The sequence below is a fragment of the Ammodytes marinus genome (genome assembly GCF_949987685.1).
Source record: "Ammodytes marinus genome assembly, chromosome: 10".
NCBI lineage: Eukaryota > Metazoa > Chordata > Actinopteri > Uranoscopiformes > Ammodytidae > Ammodytes > Ammodytes marinus.
Window position 1 is genome coordinate 17,880,705 of NC_137214.1, and position 20,671 is coordinate 17,901,375.

The following is a 20,671-nucleotide window of genomic DNA, read 5'->3' on the forward strand; positions in this document are numbered from 1 at the left end:
TGCATCATCCTCTTTCCCTTGAAAATACATCTGAGATGCAGTGAAAAGTTACTGGTGCAGTAAGGTAGCAAGGGGGTCCCCGCTGCCGAATTACAATGGCTGTATTATTAGACCCACGCTAATGTAGATGCCATCGTCGGGACTCGGGACACTTGTTATTGTGCTGTAAGAATTGTGGCTGCTGTCACTAGGCGTCAAAATGCATTAAATGCTTTCAGGGATGATGGTAGGCCTACAGTTTGGCTTGGCCCGGAGTCAGGACAAAGCTGGAGGTGTCCCAGTCTGGATGGTTGCTGGTATATTAGCACTCTACACTAGTTTCTCTTTCAGGAAGCATAATTCAGATAACCGACAACAATTTGTCTGGTAAAAGCCCTATGTTTTATCTGCAGATAGGGGGATAAAAGCAGCCTCACTCTTTGGACTGACTTTGATTGACATAAGTTTGACTCCTTTAGAAAACTCTCAAGGCCCCCTGGGTTTCCTTGACCCCTGTTTGGGACACCGTTAATCACAGCTTTAGCTAGCAAGTTACTGTAACGTTACTTCCAGAGAGCTACTGGCCGGCCTTCTTGCGGCAACAAAAAAATAGCCGTGGAAATTGATTGTAAAACATTCTTCAACACACACAACGAAGTCAAATTGTCTCAACCTACCCTCCGCCCGCGTACGAATATCAGACATCGTTCTCTGGACTGGCGGCATCTCTCCACGCACAGCCCGGGCGACGGCACCTGTCAAGCGGCCGCGGCTGGTTAGTTCTGCTCCCTGTGGCTGCCGCTGCTTCTTCTCAACCGTCAAAGAATTTCCGAAAACGGCAAAAATTCAAGAGAGGAGCCTCTCTCATGCGGACAACATTGCTGTGTGTTTACTGCAAACGAGGAACACTAACGAAGTACAAACGACATTCATTTCCTGGTGGGGACAGAACCATGCCCAGGAGCCCACGGCTTCACTGATCCCGCAGCATCCCCCCGGTTCTCACGGCGGATTATAAAGCGGATAGACGCCTTCATATAGCAGGAGTGGACACGGATTTACCATTAACTGACGTGAGGGGGATTGTGCCGCTTCACGTTATGGACTGTACCAAGTTCTTCCGCAGCGGGAGGGGGTGACTGAAAATCATAACTGTAGTTTCTCTGTGGCCAGGAAATATATGTCTCGTGAAAATAGTAGCCTATGCTTGCGAATACATAAATAGACAAAGGTGCGTCTGTCAATCCGCACGCTAATAACGCTTAAAAAGTAAACGTTTTTAAAACGCCCAAAAATTGTTCGGTAGCCTACTGTGGAACAGCTCCCCCCTCTGCAGTAGAGGTTTTTCACAGATACGAGACATGACAATAGTTCACTTGGTGGGAGCGGTGGGAGTTGGCTTGTCACGTCTTGTTTTATAGGCTAAAATATAAATATTAAGATTGAAATACCACTCAACGAACTAGTACAGCAGCACTGCATACATTAATCAATGAAAATGTAATGGTCTTTATTATAATTACGTTGCATACAATGAGGACTAGGCCTTATTTTCAATACACGCCAATAGACTATTGGCATTGATTTCCGTAGCCTATTAGGCCTACGCCTATAACGTGTATCGCACACCTCCCTGTTTTTTCATATGTATATTTTATTGTTTTATGTCAGTAGTCTAGCCTAATGGAATATGATTTTATTATTACGAATTAATTGAGCCTATGCAAACACGTTTGTTATTGTGTCATTAGGCCTATACACAGAGTTGGGAGGTGATTTTGATACATCTTCACACAATTTAACATTTGGTTAAGGTGGAGAAGGAGACATCCAAGCAGTGCAATGTCAGTAGAAACTAGCAAGTATTCAACACAAGTTTGAATACCAGAAATAAAGCAAAATAGAAAAAAAACAAAAACACATGTAGCCTATGTAGATGATCCTGAAATCATGTGCAAGCCAGTGCCCTATAGAATATGAGCAGGGGGAAATATATGAGCAGTATGTGATCATGCAAATGAAATATATTTCCTGGGAGACCTCAACATTGATTGGAAATCATTGGACTGTCCACTTAAGAATAAGCTTCTTGCTGTCACAGATGCATGTGGACTAACTCAAGTGATAACCCAACCAACAAGAGTGTGCTTAAAAAGGGATGGATCAAGAACAGCAACTTGTATAGATCATACTAACAAAGCAGAATTATGTAACAAGGCCATATCATTACCAGTTGGATGTAGTGATCACAACCTAGTGGCAGTAGTGAGGAAAACAAAGGTCCCGAAAGCTGGACCCAAAATCATTATAAAGAGATCATACAAACACTTCAATGAAGACTGTTTTATAGAAGACGTTAGAAATATTTGCTGGGATAGTGTGTTGTGGAAGGATGATCCAGATGATGCGGTGGAGGCTTTTGATAAGCTGTTTGGAGAAATAACTGATAAACATGCACCTGTGAGGAAGAGAACTGTTAGAAATGTCAGATCCTGTTGGATTGATGAGGAATTGAAGGATTGTATGGAGCAGAGAGATCAAGCAAAGATAATGGCAAATAATTCTAAATTTGAATCGGATTGGCAAGTTTATCGTAAACTACGAAATTATGTAACAAAATTAAATAAAAGGAAGAAGAAGATGTATTTTGTAAATGTGATTCGTAACGCAAGCCATGACAGCAAAAAAATGTGGAATATTCTTAATGACATGATGGGCAGTAAATCTAAGTCACCTCCATCATTTCTTGAATCAGAAGGACATTTCATTATTACGCCTGTAGGAATTGCCAATCACCTTAGCAACTTTTTCAATAACAAAGTGGAGAAACTTAGGAATGAAATGTGCCAAACAAACAACATGCAATCACAAACCTTGATTAGAGATCAAATTATGAGAGGTAAAAAATGCACATTTGAATTTACTAAAGTCAATGTTAGCTACGTGGAAAAGTTGCTTTTAAATTGTAAAGACAAACCATCTGGTGTGGATAACATGGATGTGAGACTTTTGAAACTGGTAGCAAACTTGATTGCCACTCCAGTTTGTCATATGTTGAATCTAAGTTTTGAAAAATGTGTTTTCCCACAAGCATGGAAAATTGCAAAGATTGTTCCACTACCAAAGAATGCCACTGTACCATTCAGTGGCCCTAATAGTCGACCAATTAGTTTGCTGCCTGCTATGAGTAAGATCATGGAAAAAATTGCCTTTGAACAAATACAATGCTATTTTTCAGCTAATGATTTAAATACAGACTTTCAACATGCTTATAGAGGCGGGCATTCCACTAGCACAGCCCTTATTCAAATGACTGATGATTGGCATAGAGAAATCAATAACAAGAATTTAGTAGGTGCTGTACTGTTAGATTTCAGTGCAGCTTTTGATATAATTGATCACAATCTGCTATTGCAAAAACTTAAAGGATATGGTTTCAATTCAACTGCAATACTCTGGCTAGGAAATTACTTAGCTAATAGGAAACAGACAGTGTACTTCAACGGACATTTCTCTGAGTTCAAATCATTAAACTGTGGAATTCCACAAGGAAGTTGCCTGGGACCACTGCTATTTTCTGTATTTACAAATGAACTACCTTTAACTGTAACAAATGCAAAAATAGCGATGTATGCTGATGATTCAACAATATATGTGTCAGAGTCCACAATTGAAATGCTTAATAATGTCTTGAACAATGAATTGCAGTTAGTATTGGACTGGGTAACACATAACAAACTAGTTCTTAATGTTTCTAAAACAAAAAGCCTTGTATTTGGGACAAAACATCTGTTATCAAATGATCCCAAGTTGAATTTGTACATTAAGGGTATGGCAGTTGAACAAGTTCAAAAGACCAAACTTCTTGGCATAATTGTAGACAGTAATTTATCCTGGGCTCAACACATTGGTAAGGTGGTAGTTAAAATGGGCAGAGGTCTCTCAGTTATACGGAGATGTTCACATTTTTTACCAAAGAATATAATGGGAAATGTCATTAAAACAATTGTCTTAGCTCATCTGGACTATTGCTCAGAGGTTTGGTCAGGAGCTGCCATGTCACATATAAAAAAATTGCAAATTGCTCAGAATAAGGCTGCACGCTGTTTATTAAGGTGTTCCTATAGGAGTAATGTGAAAATAATGCACAACTTTCTATCCTGGTTAAGTGTTAAGAATAGATTTACTGCCTCTTTGCTTAATTTTACGAGGAAAATTTCAGTGACTAAATTGCCGAGGGTATTGTATAAATGTTTAAGTTTCAGTTCTGATAAACACAATTATAACACCAGGCATGCGATGGAAGGAAGATTCACACTACCTAAGGTGAAAACAAACAGAGCGAAGAGTACAGCATTATATAGAGCCATGAGTAAATGGAACACCATGCCTGGACATATTATTCAAGAAAATTGCAAAAATCGATTCAAACTATTACTTAAAAAACATCTACTAGTCGAGCAGCTCTCTGCAGTGGCTAATATCTAACCAATGATGCCACTCCCATCAGTATAATCATCATTAATTGTTTCTGTTTATATATGTTTTTGTCTGGTCTGACCATCAATTACACCTGTCATGTTTATATAAGTTTATCTCTATGTTTCTGTGAATAATTTAGGTCCTGTGTTTTGTTAATTTTGTATTATTTTTATTTTATTTAATTTTGACTGTTGTAGAGTTATTTTTATTACTTTTGTTACCATTTCCGTTATCACTGTTTTGTCATGGTGATCATTATTTAATGTAATTATGCACTGCAGTGTATAGATGCAAAGGTGTTGTGTGGACTCCAGGAAGAATAGCTTTGGCTATGGCCTCAGCTAATGGAGATCCCAATAAAATACAAATACAAATACCACTTTGCAGTAAGGTACACTTGTATTAATGCGTAACAAAATGTCAAAAAAATGTATACATATTTCTAAATACAAAATAACGGTGTGCATAGGTGTGTGGCCTCATGTGGGGGAGGGAGCCAATTGTCAGAGCCTTATTCATCAAAGGCACGTCCCAAATATGTATAGGTAAAAACTTAAATTCCTAATTATACATGTCAGATGAGAAGATTGGTATATCTATATTTGAAAGACATTATTCATAAATGTATAGCACAAAGGCTTGACACATGAAAAAAAAATCATATCTCAAAAGCCTGTCACTAATGAATCCTGCAAACCCTGACTCTTTCTTACGGCTGACTGAGCTACAAAACTATCCAATTCAAGCAACCAAACCCGCAGAGAAGACAACTGTAACATTTCACTGCAATTTCTCTCATTAACTGGTAACTCTATTCCACATTGTCTGAAAACTCTCAGGGATGTAACATGGAAGAAGTAATGTCACCCGGAAGGAGGCCATTTTTTATTCATCAACATGGACCAACAAATCAAATGATCGATAAATAAGATCCTTTCCACAGAAAAGGTGGTTCTTGACAATAAAGAAAAATAAACTATTCAACCCATCAAAAAGACAACTGACCAGGACCGCCACTGACCATGGAATCGAGCAGTTATACGTAAATACTGGTATGGTATCAGTCGCTGGGTTGTTATGTGATTATTGTCAAGAGACAAGCTCAGCAAGCAATCAATCCAGGGCGATTTACTCAAGTTTAAGGATTCCTATACATCCCTCAGCCGCGTGTCTCTCTCATGTCATGAATCTGCTCTAATGTGGAGCCTCAGTTACTAGAAATAAGTCACGAAGGAGCAACACACGTGCAGGCACAAAGAAAAAAAGGGCAGCAGTGCTATATCTGCTGCGACCACACTGGCTGCTGCACAGGGGGTAGGCCTAAATCAAAATGTGTTTTCATTCTCACTGCAGTGGAAATGCAAATCACTCTTCAGGCAGCATTTGTACAGCAGCAGCACCACTGCAGTCGGCTGAGAGAACTACAATGTTACAGACATGCTACAATAGTCTGACGTCGGCATTGCACCGGCAGTATTTTCATAATATTGAGGGTCCTGCATGCATGTGCATTTACAGAGGAGTTTATCTGTTATTGCTGCCACGTGACACACTTTATTAGGAGTGATATAGGAGACTGTGTCGCTACTGCTTTGATACATATTCCCTTTGAAAAATAAGAGGTATTTGCTGTTGTGGGGATTAGGGGAAAATTAGATTATGCCTCTGCTTCTGAAAACATTATACCAGTGTTTAGGCTTTGTGTATGAGCAGTGCAGTGGACGCTGGCAATTGCAGCAAGAGAAGGCTTATCTGTGCTCGCATGTATTTGAGCAAAAAGGTTTGATTAAATTAATGAATGGCTTTCTAAAATCTTCTTTACAGCCAAAAGAAGAAAAAACAAAAACACAGAAAGAGTGTGTTGCATAGGGACTGAAGATTCACCACATACAAAAATAAGAAATTAACACCTGATCACGTATGCCTCCTTCTGTGCCTGCTACAGACAAATATCTTGCAGAGATTTCCTTTCTTTCCCCCACTCCGCCTAATTCAACATCAGCTTGCCACCATGGGGATTTGGCTCTGTAGCTCCCATGGTTGCTAAGCAACAGTGACAAGAAGCCTGCCTCCTCCATAGCCTAATAGGTCTATGTGTGTAGACCTGTGTGTGCATCTATGAGATGTTTTTTTGGTTTTTGACAGCATAACCAGACCAAACAATGACTCATTTAAGTCCAAATCTGTGTCGAATACAACAGAAACAGTATTCTTTACTGCATTTTTTTTTCAGTCAGCGACCTATAGGCTAAAGATTACACTAGCAACCGAACCTACCTTCTAACACGTTTGTTCTTTGACGCATTACTGCGGTGTATGTTTACATCTTGGCAGGCTGTGATTAAAAATACAGATAAAAGATCCTGCAAGAAAACATAACATTGACATAAATTCACAACCAGGTTATTTTTATTTTAATTGTCCGCTTCTTGAATTAGCCATGAACAATAAGAATGTATTATTCCGAATCTGAACATGGGCCGCCGTGGTTACCTAACAGTTAAGATTCTGTTTCTACACTGTTATAAAAAAATGTGTCACAATAAAAGCAAAACATTTGTTTTAACGTCTATTTTGACTAACTGTGATGAGTTTGCAGTGTCCTTCACAGATAGCAAACACACACGCAGGTTGTATAACAATTTTCTTTTATAGAACAGCCTATAAAATTATGATGTTTGTCATCTCTTGTCTTTTGTACTAAAAACATTTATTGTAAACCCTCTCCGATAACCTTGATAATGTAGTGCATCAAAATTGTTTAGTCTTGCAGCGTACTTATTTTTAAAGGTAAAATAATAAAAATAATAACTTTATTCAAAAATTCATTGTATTTCAGGGCCACTTTATTTTGTATTTGCATGCACTTAAGCTGTAAAAGTGGCAAAGAGGATGAGACAATGTCCTCTCTTTTTTTTGCTTTTAGACTTTTCTCAGAAAGCATTGTGTCTGCCCTACCTGTGGCTGTTTATGTTTATCTCAGTCTCTTCAGGATACATAGTGCTCCTTCTCCCTTGAATAACTGTGCCATTGATTTTATCATTAATCCTTGCTCCTTCTCTATTCTCTAAAGGGCAATCAAACAGAACTGGTGGATACAGGGGACAGGCTTGCAGCTGCATTCAGCATGCCTTGCCTTGCAGCTGTTTTCGGGCAATGACTGGGCAGCATGAAATTTAGCAGTAATTGAATTGCATTCTGCCCCCTTGTGGATGTTGATGTGCAGTCAGGGGAGGGTGAGGTTTGACGGTAACCACTAATGATGAGTCACTGCAAAGTCATTCATTGATACATGTGTGTCAAACTCAAGTCATGGTCCATTAGAGGTGAATGTTTGATTAAATACTCATTTAAATCCAAATTTGTGGAGTTGATCCTGGTGCTGTTGTATTACAAGGACTCAAAAATCATCATCATCATCAACCTTTATTTAAACAGTCAAAAATTGCTAAGAAACAATGTCTTATTCAAGCAATGGCCTGGTAGGAGGTGAATGACCTCCTGGGGGGAAAGGGGAGAGGGAGAGAACAAGACAACACTATACTATAGCCAGTAAAATCACACATAGACTACAATAACATGTTCAACATAGCAACAGAAGTTAGACAAACAGCAGTAACATACAGCATAGCAATAGATAAATGTACTAGATCACGGTGAGCTTAGACTGAAGCAGCTACAGGTGTGCTTTATACATTTTGTTAGGGCCTGTTTGAAGAGTCTAACAGAGGTAAAGGATTGTAACTAAAAAAGTCTACGGAAACATTCAATCTGCACAATATTGAAACCATTCATCACTGTTTGGATTTTTTACTGAGTCTCAGCCGAGCCAACGAACAGCAGTGAAATGAACTAGCCTATTATTATATTAATCTTCTACATGTTTTTTTAGGATCAGAAGAGGTGACTGGTGGGGCTACATTGGCGTAGCTGGGGAGTTCTTCAGGTTGCATTGACTATCAGCATCTCAGTGGTCCCTTGTCTAAGTGTGCTAAAGTGAGATAAAACTGCTGCATGACTCAACGTGGCGTGGGCGTGTTCCAGTGAGCACTAGAAAGATAAGCAGGTCCCCCCGTCTTTGCAGGACGCAAAATAACATGAGGGGTAGGAGGGTTGTCTTCCTGTCTTTTTCCAGCCTTTTGTCTTAATTCAGACATCTGTAGTAACTCCTTATCCACTTTAGGTCTTCTTTTAGGGTTTTCAACAGAAAGTTACATTGTGCCAAGGGGGATGGGTGATTGAGAAAATTTGCTACTCCATGATGATATAAGAAACCTAATTAAAATGAAAATGGAATGTAAAGACCATGACTGATTTATTCCAATCATAAGAATAGTATGTTCAACTGGCAGGCAGAGTAACATAAGAAGCTTTATCCAGAATGGCTGCCAAATTCAAAGTGTAGGATCTCTAATCCCCCCAGCACCAAGACTCTATAATAAAATATAATATATAACATAATATAGTAGGGGAGAACGGGGGAATCTGAGGCATCGGGTAATGTGAGCCACCCCCTGTATCTAGGCAACGGAAAACATTTGTGGTCATGTGAGATATATGTTTTCAAGCCCCTCTCATTTCCCCATGGCCCTGAAAGAGAGGACCTCATGGTGCAGTGGTAAGCATGTTTTTTTCACCAAAATAGGTATTTTGTATGTAAAAGTAAATTTTCTTGCTGTCAACTTAATCAACTGTTGTGCCAAAGCAAATGTATTCACGTAGAAAAACTTATATCATACGTGTTGATGAACTACCAACATATGAAACCATGTGATGCTGATAACTGAAGATTAGCCTGAAATGCAAAGAGAGGTATTTTTTTTCTCAAATTGTGTTGGTGGGGGAAAGTGAGCCAAATGCTGTGGGGGAAAGTGAGCCACTGTCTCACTTTACCCCACCATGAGGCACAAGTTAAGTTTAGTCTTAAACATATTTTAATTTAATATTACATGACATATGTTTTATTTTAATGTCATACATATTGTAGAAAAGCCATCATCCCAAGGAAATACACCAGGAAGACGACCTGGGGCAAGCACACGGAAAGAGCACCTTCTCATCTTTCCCTGTAACCTTCAGGGCTGGAATGTAGAGTAGGCCTAGTTGTAGAGTATGACAGGCTGATGTTATAATCCAGTTGGGTCTTCTCCTGTGTTCTGAGTCCCAGGCTGTTCTTGCTGGTTCTGATTTTCCCATGCTTTGACCCCCATACACTAGCTGGCTCTAAGGGTCCTGTGTTCTGACCCCCAGACTGTGTTCTAATCTAACTGGTTCTATCTTTCATTTGAATCTTATTAAAACATTTTGAATTATATTATGTTGTATTGGATTTTGTTCAGTCACTTTCAAGTGTTTAGAAAATTTGCTTTGCTTAATTGACCAAACCCCATCATTCTTTTACGAGTCCGACATTAGTTCTGGAATGTGTGGCTAGCTTTCAGGATTCTAAAGCCCAGTTCAGACCAAAGATTCACCTTGCAACTGCTTGCGACGAGACGGTTTTAGAACGTCGCAGGGGGGAAATCGCAGCAGTGTGAACTGCTCGTCGCAGCGCGTTGCAAGCCGTTGCAAGGCGTCGCAGAAGATTTAACATGTCAAATCGCAAGGTCCAGTTTTAGAAAGTTTCGGCGGTCTCGTCGCAAGGGGTTGCAGTTGTAAGGCGAGTCTTTGGTCTGAACTGGGCTTTACTGTTACAATATGTGTTGTTATGGTAGTTTCAGAGTGGAAAAAGTAGGTGGATCAGTTTACCCCACAGCTGGGGTAAAGTGAGCCACATGACAACTTTTTTTAAAACAATCATATTTTCACTGCCCTTTGTCTTTAAAAAATTCTGCTAATGCCCATTTCTAGGAAACATCGTGAATTAATGGGAAGTGTGTAAATTTGAGTGATGAATCATTTTAGCTCGCTTAGAGGGGAGCAAATGTAAAAACTGGCTCAGATTACCCCGTTCTCCCCTATAATAGAATATCAGGAGTCCTGTACAGTGTTCAGTATCAGGATTTTCACAACAGATATATCACTCCAGGACCAGAGCCAGATTCATTCTACAACAGCTGGATGATTCCCAGATCGATTTTCTCCAATGATCAGCACGATGTGGCATGGATAGGTGACGGCATGCAGTGTGTGTGTGTGTGTGTGTGTGTGTATGTGTATGTGTGGGTCTTACCTCAGGGGCCAAGCTGCAGGACTCAAACAGAGTGGTGCTGTCACCACTATAAGCTGATGTGCCACATCTCCAGGGAGCTGCTTCATCACCTGTGAGTCACACACACACACACACACACACACACACACACACACACACACACACACACACACAAACACATACACATACACACACACACACACACACACACACACACACACACACACACACACACACACACACACACACGCAGAAAACTGGCTGAGGCGCTTCTGTGGACACGCTGCTGCATTGTGTCTCTGTGATACATTATATGGTCACTTCTGTTCTGCCAGGACGCCCATTGAACACCTGCACTCGCACTTTGGGTGTAACACAGTAAGCAGTCAGGGAATATCCACTGACACCATGAATTCAAAATGTTAAGTACATTTGACTTTACATTATGGTTGATATGTTACTAAAGAGAAAATTAAGAGTATGTGGAATACAATATATTTATGTTCTATCTATCTATCTATCTATCTATCTATCTATCTATCTATCTATCTATCTATCTATCTATCTATCTATCTATCTATCTATCTATCTATCTATCTATCTATCTATCTATCTATCTATCTATCTATCTATCTATCTATCTATCTATCTATCTCCTTCTGTCTGTCTATTCTTGGATGTTAAATTCAATGTGTTATAATGCAATTGCAGTACAGATAATGTAAATCAGAATGAGCTAATTATCTCATGTAATTCTTAGCTCAAATTTCAAGTTACTTAAACTTATTTGCCATTTCAACAGTAAACACTACAGTTGAAACATATAAAACCAACAAACATTTTAGACAAAGCAAGCAAATGTGCATACATAAATTCACAAAAAGACTGTTGGCCATTACTCCTTGCAGATGCAGGACTTGTATGTGCTGTATGTCCCTATGTGTCCGTACAAAAAGTGGAAAGATGGCCTTCCAGTACTCTACCACCTCAGACTGGAATTGTTTACAGAGCGCCCTGAAACTCTATGAACAGGTTTCGGCGAATCATTTTAAATCCAAAAGACCTTTAATCAGAAATGTAAAATTAGATATATTGTTTTATTCAGACTAAATCTTTTGTGTATGTTGTGATTACTGTTCGTTTCTTAAGAGGAAGTGAAAAGATGCAAAAATGCTAGAAGAGTCGGATGGAAAAAGGTTCAATGGTATTTAATGAATAAAATGATGCTCAGCAGGTTACAGTTATGCAGGTTGAAGCGAACAGCCAAAAAAAAGTGAGCAAGTGACAAAGTGAAGTTCTCATCTACAGCAGTATCATTTAAAGCATATCATAACAAGGCTGATCATTGGTTAATTTGTGTCATGTGTTTAGTTCTCTCATCTTCTGGCTGACGTCATCTTCTTGATGAACCTGCCTTGTGCGGAAGCGGAATGAACCCTGCCTATGTCCTTGAAGGATGAGATTGTTTTGCTCAGCTGAGTAACAAAATTACAGAAGGCCTTTGTTTAACACAGACACCTCGTCTTGCCTCTAGCGTTATCTATGGAAAGCTATCAAGGAGCTTTTTGTAGCAAAACTCATCCCTCACTCCCTTCCTTTCCCACGAGCCTGGAGTGAGAGAAGTCACAAGTTTAAGAATATATCGATTATTCTATTTGATTATACATTAGTAAATGAAAATTAATGAGGGGGGTTTAAAATCATTAAAATTAGAACTATTATTTCTGTCATTACTGTGACTCAATGTATTTCAGTCCTATGTCTTTGTTGTTTGGAAACTGTTGATGCTGCCTGTCTTGGCCAGGTCTCCCTTCAAAAGAGATTTTTTTAGATAATTTAGAGAATCAACAAACTGATTAGGATTTTTTTTGCTGAGAATAATTCATTTATATAAAATGTATACAAAAATTAATGTTTGTCGGCCCTTGCAATATTTCAGGTTGTATAATAATCGTAGTTAAATTCTTTTTTAGTGCAGACCGAAATTACTTTGAAACTATCGGTACCGAAAAATGTTCAGTATCGAACTGTCAAGTATCGAAAAATGTCTTGTCGTACAACGTCAGTGAGCCAATAAGCAATCAACGATTTTTGATGTGCCAAGATCTAAAAGTGGCTGTGTGGAGCTGCAATCTGAAGGCAGTTACTATTATTTCAGTTTATGTAAAGTTTTATTAATTGACATTTTGAAAGAAAAAAAAATCCCTAGATGTAACTAGGTTTGTGTGTTAGCTAAGGTTATCTTGATTGCTTTGTATAGGGTTCAGCATTCTTAGCATGCTTCATATGGGGGAAGCAAAAAAGAAAGAACATAAACAGTAGTGAATCTTGAAACAGATGCAGACCCAACCTCATCCCCAGAGGGAAAAATTATTCTTTGTTTGATTAAAGCACACAATGTCAAGCCATTAAAAGTCTTGTGTCAAAGCTTTGATGAAAACTGTGTAAAAGTGTGATGAATAATTCAATGACAACTATCATTTTACTTGAGGTGAGTGTGCTGGGGTTGCCATGGTTAGAAGTGCATGTATTATTTACTGGCAGAGTGAGTCTCCGTCTGTAAAGCAGCTTACGGGCGCCCAGTCCTTTTTAGATCTGTTCAATCGAGGCCAGGATTAAACCTGGGGGTTGTAATCCATGGGAGACAAAATAGTGTGTCTGAGCTGCGTGTCTACCACGGCACGAGACGTGAGGTGGGTGTCGCGGGTCATGTAATGTGGCAATGGAGGGGGCAATGCTGACAGAGGGGCAGGAGAAGCCACAGAAGCGGGTGAGGTTCCGCGTGGCTTCGGGGAACAGCGGCCGGGTGCTGAAGGAGATGTTCAAAGATGAGGGGCCTTCAGACTCCCTGGATTCAGATTGCACCAGCAGCTCTGACGCCGAGCGGGCCAGCACCCCCTCCACCAGCGGAGACGGGGGACACCTGTTCGGATACCTGGGCCACGAGCTGGACGACAGTGAGTGTGAGCCGGATGATCTGCTCATGTATGCGGGGGCCACAAAGGACTGGGTGTTCACCACCAAGAGGGTCAACATCCTCAGCAAAAATGGCACGGTTAGAGGGGTCAAGCACAAAGTCAGCGCAGGTCAGACGCTGTTTGAAAACCTTCCCAATTCCAACAGTGTAAGTACATCTAACTGGTGTCTGTATTCGTTACAATGTGTTTGTGGAATTCCCGCTATTGCTTGATTGGTTAAAACACTAGTTCCTATCAGAAGTGTGGTAACACAGAATTGTCCTTAAGTCTAGTTACAGGTAGGCGCCGCATGTAGTAGGTGTATGACTGGGATAAAAGCCAACAATAGAAGAACAAGGTCAGCAGGGCAATTAAAGATTGATGATGCATTTCGTTAAGTGTTTCAAAGAGAAACTAATCCGGTTAATGAATTCTCGCCCCTTCGCTTTCTAGTGTACCTTCACAAACAACTGTTTGTCATTCTCAGGTCTTGGCCCTTGTGCCAATGCAAGAGGTGATAAAGAAAGTCACACCTAAGAAACCATTTCTCTGCAAAGTGGTATTAGGTGAACAAGCAGAGTCACCATAGACGAGATTAATCAATTCATTAAGAGAGGATAAGCCCATATAAAAAGGTAAAAAAAATCAATAGTATACTTCTTGAAACGCTATGGAAATTATACCTTATAAGATGGTTAAAACATGTCGCATAAGGCCCCATTTACAAAGGGATAATAATTCCTGACATTTTACCACACGGCCACTAAAAACAAAAGCCTGGGGTGGTTTTTAGTTTCCGTATTTGGGATGGCACTTGGTTGAGTCCACACTTCACCTCAACAAACTGTGTATGATTTGAAAGCCCAAAGCCTGACAGTTCTAAGTAAAGCCATGTAAGATGTCAGCATGGGGGTAGTTGCTTAATTTGTAACACCGCTGCATAAACAACAGAACAGGACAGTGAGAGTGAGCGTGAGAACCATTTATACTTTGTAAATGTGTAACTATGTATCTGCCTGAGAAGTAGGTTTGTGATTATTCTGTCAAACTCTGACTTTTAGACATTAAACTTACTTTAAAGATTGACTAAACAATAAACATGGCTCAAGAGCAGGAGCAATTTTATTTTGAGTTTGTCATTTTCCGCTTGCGAACAAAACAGTTTATTCATATTTTTAATAAACCCTTAATAAGAACCGACTTTTGGTTGCAATGCGAGATAAAAACTTTAGCTGGAGTTTATGGTTTCTATATGGGATCAAAACAATTTACAAAATGTTTATTTGGTAACACTTTACAATAAGGTACACAAAATTGTAGTAGCTACTACATACCTACTACATAGTTTTTTTTTTTGTGCTACCTATGTGTTAGGTAGCACAAAAAAAAAACCCTATGTAGTAGGTAGCACATAGGGTTTTTTTTTTTTTGTGCTACCTATGTGTTAGGTAGCACAAAAAAAAAAAACCCTATGTGTTACCTACTACATAGTTTTTTTTTTTTTGCGCTACCTATGTGTTAGGTAGCACAAAAAAAAAAACCTTATGTGTTACCTACTACATAGTTTTTTTTTTTTTTGCGCTACCTATGTGTTAGGTAGCACAAAAAAAAACCCCCTATGTGTTAGGTAGCACATAGGGTTTTTTTTTTTTGTGCTACCTATGTGTTAGGTAGCACAAAAAAAAAAACCCTATGTGTTACCTACTACATAGTTTTTTTTTTTTGCGCTACCTATGTGTTAGGTAGCACAAAAAAAAAACCCTATGTGTTAGGTAGCACATAGGGGTTTTTCTTTTTGTGCTACCTATGTGTTAGGTAGCACAAAAAAAAAACCCCTATGTGTTAGGTAGCACATAGGGTTTTTTTTTTTTGTGCTACCTATGTGTTAGGTAGCACAAAAAAAAAACCCTATGTGTTACCTACTACATAGTTTTTTTTTTTTGCGCTACCTATGTGTTAGGTAGCACAAAAAAAAAACCTTATGTGTTACCTACTACATAGTTTTTTTTTTGCGCTACCTATGTGTTAGGTAGCACAAAAAAAAAAAACCCTATGTGTTACCTACTACATAGTTTTTTTTTTTTTGCGCTACCTATGTGTTAGGTAGCACAAAAAAATAAACCCTATGTGCTACCTAACTACAAGTGTTACCCATTACATTAATTTGACATTTACTTTAACCACCGCATTGTACATTGGAACCTCATAGATAAACACAAGTGCAAATAACTTTATCATCTGCGTAAATGATGTTTTACATCCTCTAGATGGAGTTATCTCTTGAATTTGGGCGGATAGTAATCTACACGACGAGTTTCCGTGTGGTGAGGACAACCTTTGAGCGCTGCGAGCTTGTCCGGAAGATCTTCCAGAACCACAGGGCGAGGTTTGTGGAGAAGAACATCGCCCTGGACATTGAGTATGGGAAGGAGCTGGAGGAGCGCTGCAAACGCGTGAGAGAACCTCCTTCGTTACCAGTGGTTTTCATCGATGGACACTACCTCGGGGTACTCTAATGATCACTCTCTGTAAGGATATCTGCATCTTCTACATCCACACTGCTCATTTAATGCTTGTTTTGCAGGGGGCTGAGAAAATTCTAGGCATGAATGAATCAGGAGAGCTTCAAGATCTTCTGACCAAAATTGAGGTTGGTTCTCACAATGTGAAAACACATTATCAGTAATTGACGGTAGTAAAATGATGTGTTTTCCCCTGTATGTGGTTGGTTTGACACATAGTGATGTTTAATTATTCATGCATTTCCTATAACGTTAGTCTTCATAAATTATCTCTTTGTGTTGGTCCAAAGTCGTTGAGATGAACACGTTGTAAAATCAGCAGCCATTTCCTCTTTCTGCTTGTGTCGTCAATAAAGCATTAGTACAGTGCTGCAATGTGAAAGATTCATGCACATCAATGAGTAACCATCAATAATGGAAGGCCTGTTATTGATTCTGCTCCCAACACATTTGTCCAAACACACCAACGCAGAGCACATGGATCTGTGGTACAAAGCTAGATGGTGTGAACTATTTCTGTTTCACTGTGAGCTGCAGCGCTGTCCGCCACACAGGCATTGGCCTTTTCCCAGGCCCTGGATGTAAATTTAAGTTCAAACCCAACAGAAATCTTCGTTAAGGGAATACAAAGCAGTGTTATGACATTTAAGCCGTGCATTGCCATCACTGCAGGCTATTTTTTTTAAACTATGCAGCTATAAAAGGTCACACATACACTAATCCGTCCATAACTGGCAAGCAACATGGGGGTGGGACATAATCCTGACAGGAAGTTATGGGGGGGGGGTCTGATTGTTTGGCAACATCACAGTGCCAACGGGACCCCAGGAAGTCATTGTCCAAGAAATAATCTGGCCCAATTATCAATGTAAAACCATAAACTTGTCATTTTTACAATAGTTTTTTGTTCAGATCAACTAACGAGAAATAATGTGTAACGAGTTAGCTTTAGGTGGATTTCTCTTTGTTTTGTCCAAACCAGGCAAGCTGTTTTTCTAAGCTATAGCTAATGCTGTAGCGAGTAGTTTTAATATTATCGTCTCAACCTTAGCAAAAAAGAAAATAAAGCTATTCCATTTAGGTAAGCTCTTCATACCAGCCAATTCAGTTTATTGAACAAATCAATGGAGTAAAGAGTGTATATAATGTGAAGTGTCTGTATTTAACGTTGAAATTCTTATCTGTAATGTAAAACTTTATCTATCCTCTTTTGAAGAGGGTACAGCATCCCCAGACGTGCCAGACATGTGGGGGCTACGCCTTTATCCCGTGTCCAATGTGCCATGGCAGCAAGATGTCCGTGTTTCGAAACTGCTTCACGGTTTCCTTCAAAGCCCTCAAGTGCACTTCCTGCAATGAGAATGGCCTGCAGCCCTGTGCGAGCTGCAGCCACTGAGGATGTTAAGTGCCTGACCCCAAGCATCCATACTTCCTTCTCTGGAAGGTACATTGAACCTTTAAGTGGACTGCAAAGACAGGCATTGACACTGAAACACAGAAGGATCCTTCTCCAATGGCCATCATTAGTTAAGAAAGAAAAATAATTTGTAATAAAATCTGTGAATTTATGGATCCAGTGTTGTGGTTCTGTTAAATTGGGATGTAGATCATGACAAGAATGCATTAGTGCAAATGTCTTCATTCTTTTAAAGCAAATAACAGCAGCAGTATCACACTAGATTATAGAAACGTCCTTTATTCAAAAGTTTCTGTCTGGGTTTAGTAAACACTTGTGTTACCAAGTGGCCACAGTTTCACCTCTGTTCAACATAATCTTGTAATTGGAGGCTCCTCCATTCAAAATGCTCAAATTGCTAATCCCATTTCAGGCAGATTTACGGACAATGTTGACACAGGACGGAGAGGGAAAATCAAAGCGAGCAATTGGCAGCCAGCAGATGAAGCTGGACCTTTGCATCAAACATAATGAAAACCCTTTAAAGGTGCTCCGAGGAACATTCAGTTTGTGTTCATTCTTGCACCCCCTTTTGGACATAAGCGGTAGTGTTTATACAACGTCAGCTATAGTTCCTGGGTGAGCAACCCATGACAAAGGCATTAACAAAAACTATATAAAAATAGTATTCTTTGCACTGGTGGTCTCGTTTGCTGTCACATGTCATTTATGATCATCAGAGGAACAATTTGACTGTTTCAGAAATATTTAAAAGTTCCTCATAGCACCCTTTAAGGATGTAAGAGACACTGAGTTGCCAGTTCATCTAATTGGCCTACATCAGTCCTGAAAATAAATTCTCCCTTGGTGAAGGTTATAAGAGATGTTGATTCAACTGGGTTAAATTATACTAGGTGGTGTTTTGTTAATTAGCCTATCCTCATCAGTGGAAATGATTTGTACATTTTTAGGTTAAGGCAAAACCCAAACTTAAATTCAAATAAATCGAGGGAACCACCAGGGCCGCTGCTACGCTTTTGGGTGCCCTAAGCAGAAATTGTCAGTGATTATTGTGGCTATTCCTTTTTGGACCCTGTTATTGACATCAGTGACTGAGCTCTTTGACTATGCAACATGAAAAGTTACTATCAGTATCTCCGGCTAGGGGCCCCCCTGAGCCCTTGGGCCCCTGGGCCTGTGCCCGGTGTGCCTGTGCAGTAATCCACCCCTGGATAGGTTACACAATTAAGAAAAAACAACGATGGGCCTGTTCATAACTAATTTATATATTTTTTGTAATGTAATGATTATCATGAACTTTAAAAAAAATATATATATATTTTGGGGGGCCCCCGGACCATCTCTTTTTCCTTTTTAATTAAAAAAAAAATAAAAATAAAAATATATATATATATATATATAGCTATATATATATAATTTTTTTTTTGGGGTGCCCCCCCCCCAGGAACTTGGTGCCCTACGCAGTCTGCGTACTCTGCGTATAGGGAGCGGCGGCCCTGGGAACCACACACATTTCTTCATTTGTAATAGCAAATCAAATATGTCTGGTTTACATTAAAGCTGAAACGATTAGTTGAATGACGAAAAAATAATCTGCAAAAAGTATTTATATTGTCGATTAATCATTCAAGTAATTTATGAAAGGCAATAATCCCCCAGTTACTGCTTCTTCCTCAAAAGGTGGAAGTGTTCCTTCTTTTGTGAGTTAATTGAATATATTATGGGTTTTGACTGTAGGCCTGGCAAAACAACACATTTGAAGTTGTCACAAATGGATATTTGAAACTGTTACATTGAGAAATTGTCATTTTTTTATTTTGTAGCTATAGGCTACTCTACCAACACATTCAGATACGAACATATTCTCTAACAATGAGCTACCCAGAAACCCCTCTGTTCTATGCCTCTCAAGATTTGCAACATGACAAATGGGTTACAAATCGTGCACTGAAGAAAATATCCTTAAAAGATCTTTGCCGAGGTTTTCAAATATCGCCGTGAAACCAGTAGGCAACGCTTCTTTTGAGATTGGAATAAAATGGTACACACAAACGGGTTAATCCAGAAGCAGCAACATGCAATGATAGGCTACTAACTGGTTCAATACTATATTGGCTGCAAAGGGACTTGGCAGGTGGCATTGAATAATTCAAACCAAGAAAAACTTCGCCTGTTCCGGTTCTCGTTAACCCTCACCAAAGACATTGCATGTTAGTTTTTTTCGTCTGCATCAGCGTGGTAATTAAAGGACAACAAATCCATGCGAGACCAAACGCAATCCTCGCCTTTAGGTTGTTTTTGACGAATGTCACTTATTGGAGAGGTCAGAGGAACGCAGCTCAGCTCTCTACGCGGTCATAGCCCTGTACAATGCTGCTTGAACATGACGAGACAAGGCAGCACTGTAAAGAGGCTAAAAGCGTAGAGCACGGTGGCGGTGGTGATGTGAATGATCATCCGCCATGAAGACTTGTCCTGCCATCACACTCTACCTGGATTGCTCCAGAAACTCCATCACCTGGGATTGAAACAGCAACCAAATCGATTAAATAATATTAGGATTAAATAATAATAAATTAATAAACACACACATGCATGCGCGCGCACAGACGCACTCAAAGGACTTACGGAGGTGATTGCTGCAGCGAAGAGTAATGTAATGGGCTTTTGGATTTTACCACAGGCTTGTGGTGGTGATGGAAGGGAGGTTGCGTGAAAATCTGAGACCCCAACTGTGCAGGTTTACTGCGCCCCCATCTGTTAGTTGCTGGAGACGAAAATAGGAGGTGTTAAAAAACGGGATGAATAGAACATTCTCACAAAAACTGCTTAATTGTCTTTCTTTTTTATACAGTCGCTTTGACAAACTGATTGGTGATGCTGGAATTGATTTGCAGGCTGCTGCGGAATGACTGAAGATGTGCTTGGGGAAAGGCGCGTCTTGATTCATTTTCCCATATAATGATACTAATAATAATGAGCCAAGTCAGCCCAATGATCTGCTTCACTTCTCAATCAATTTCACACGCGACTGCCTTTCTTTCTTTCTCCGGTGAGGGGAGACATGAGAGGAAACACGATGGGCAGTGGCACCAACTGACTTGGGAATGGTATGACGAGACATGACACTGATATGCGCGCAAAAACACCCAAAAAATGTGAA

General features: G+C 39.6%; 2 protein-coding genes across 3 annotated transcripts in view; one reads left to right on the forward strand and one right to left on the reverse strand.

Annotated features, from left to right (window-relative positions):
* The window catches only part of atp8a1 (ATPase phospholipid transporting 8A1), a 103,600-nt gene extending 102,604 nt beyond the window's left edge, over positions 1–996 (reverse strand). For both annotated transcript variants that reach the window (XM_080035558.1, XM_080035557.1), the window contains exon 1: positions 657–996. In XM_080035558.1, the coding sequence (XP_079891684.1) occupies positions 657–705 (49 nt within the window). In that variant the 5' untranslated portion in view covers positions 706–996. The remainder of the gene's footprint in view (positions 1–656) is intronic.
* A 12,338-nt stretch (positions 997–13,334) lies between these two features.
* grxcr1a (glutaredoxin and cysteine rich domain containing 1 a) lies at positions 13,335–17,487 on the forward strand (the record flags this gene model as incomplete). The annotated part of the gene is made up of 4 exons (XM_080035115.1): positions 13,335–13,736; positions 15,837–16,076; positions 16,154–16,219; positions 17,308–17,487. The coding sequence occupies 4 exons, from the start codon at positions 13,335–13,337 to the stop codon at positions 17,485–17,487; spliced, it is 888 nt and encodes a 295-aa protein (XP_079891241.1).
* Between the last annotated feature and the right edge of the window lie 3,184 nt (positions 17,488–20,671).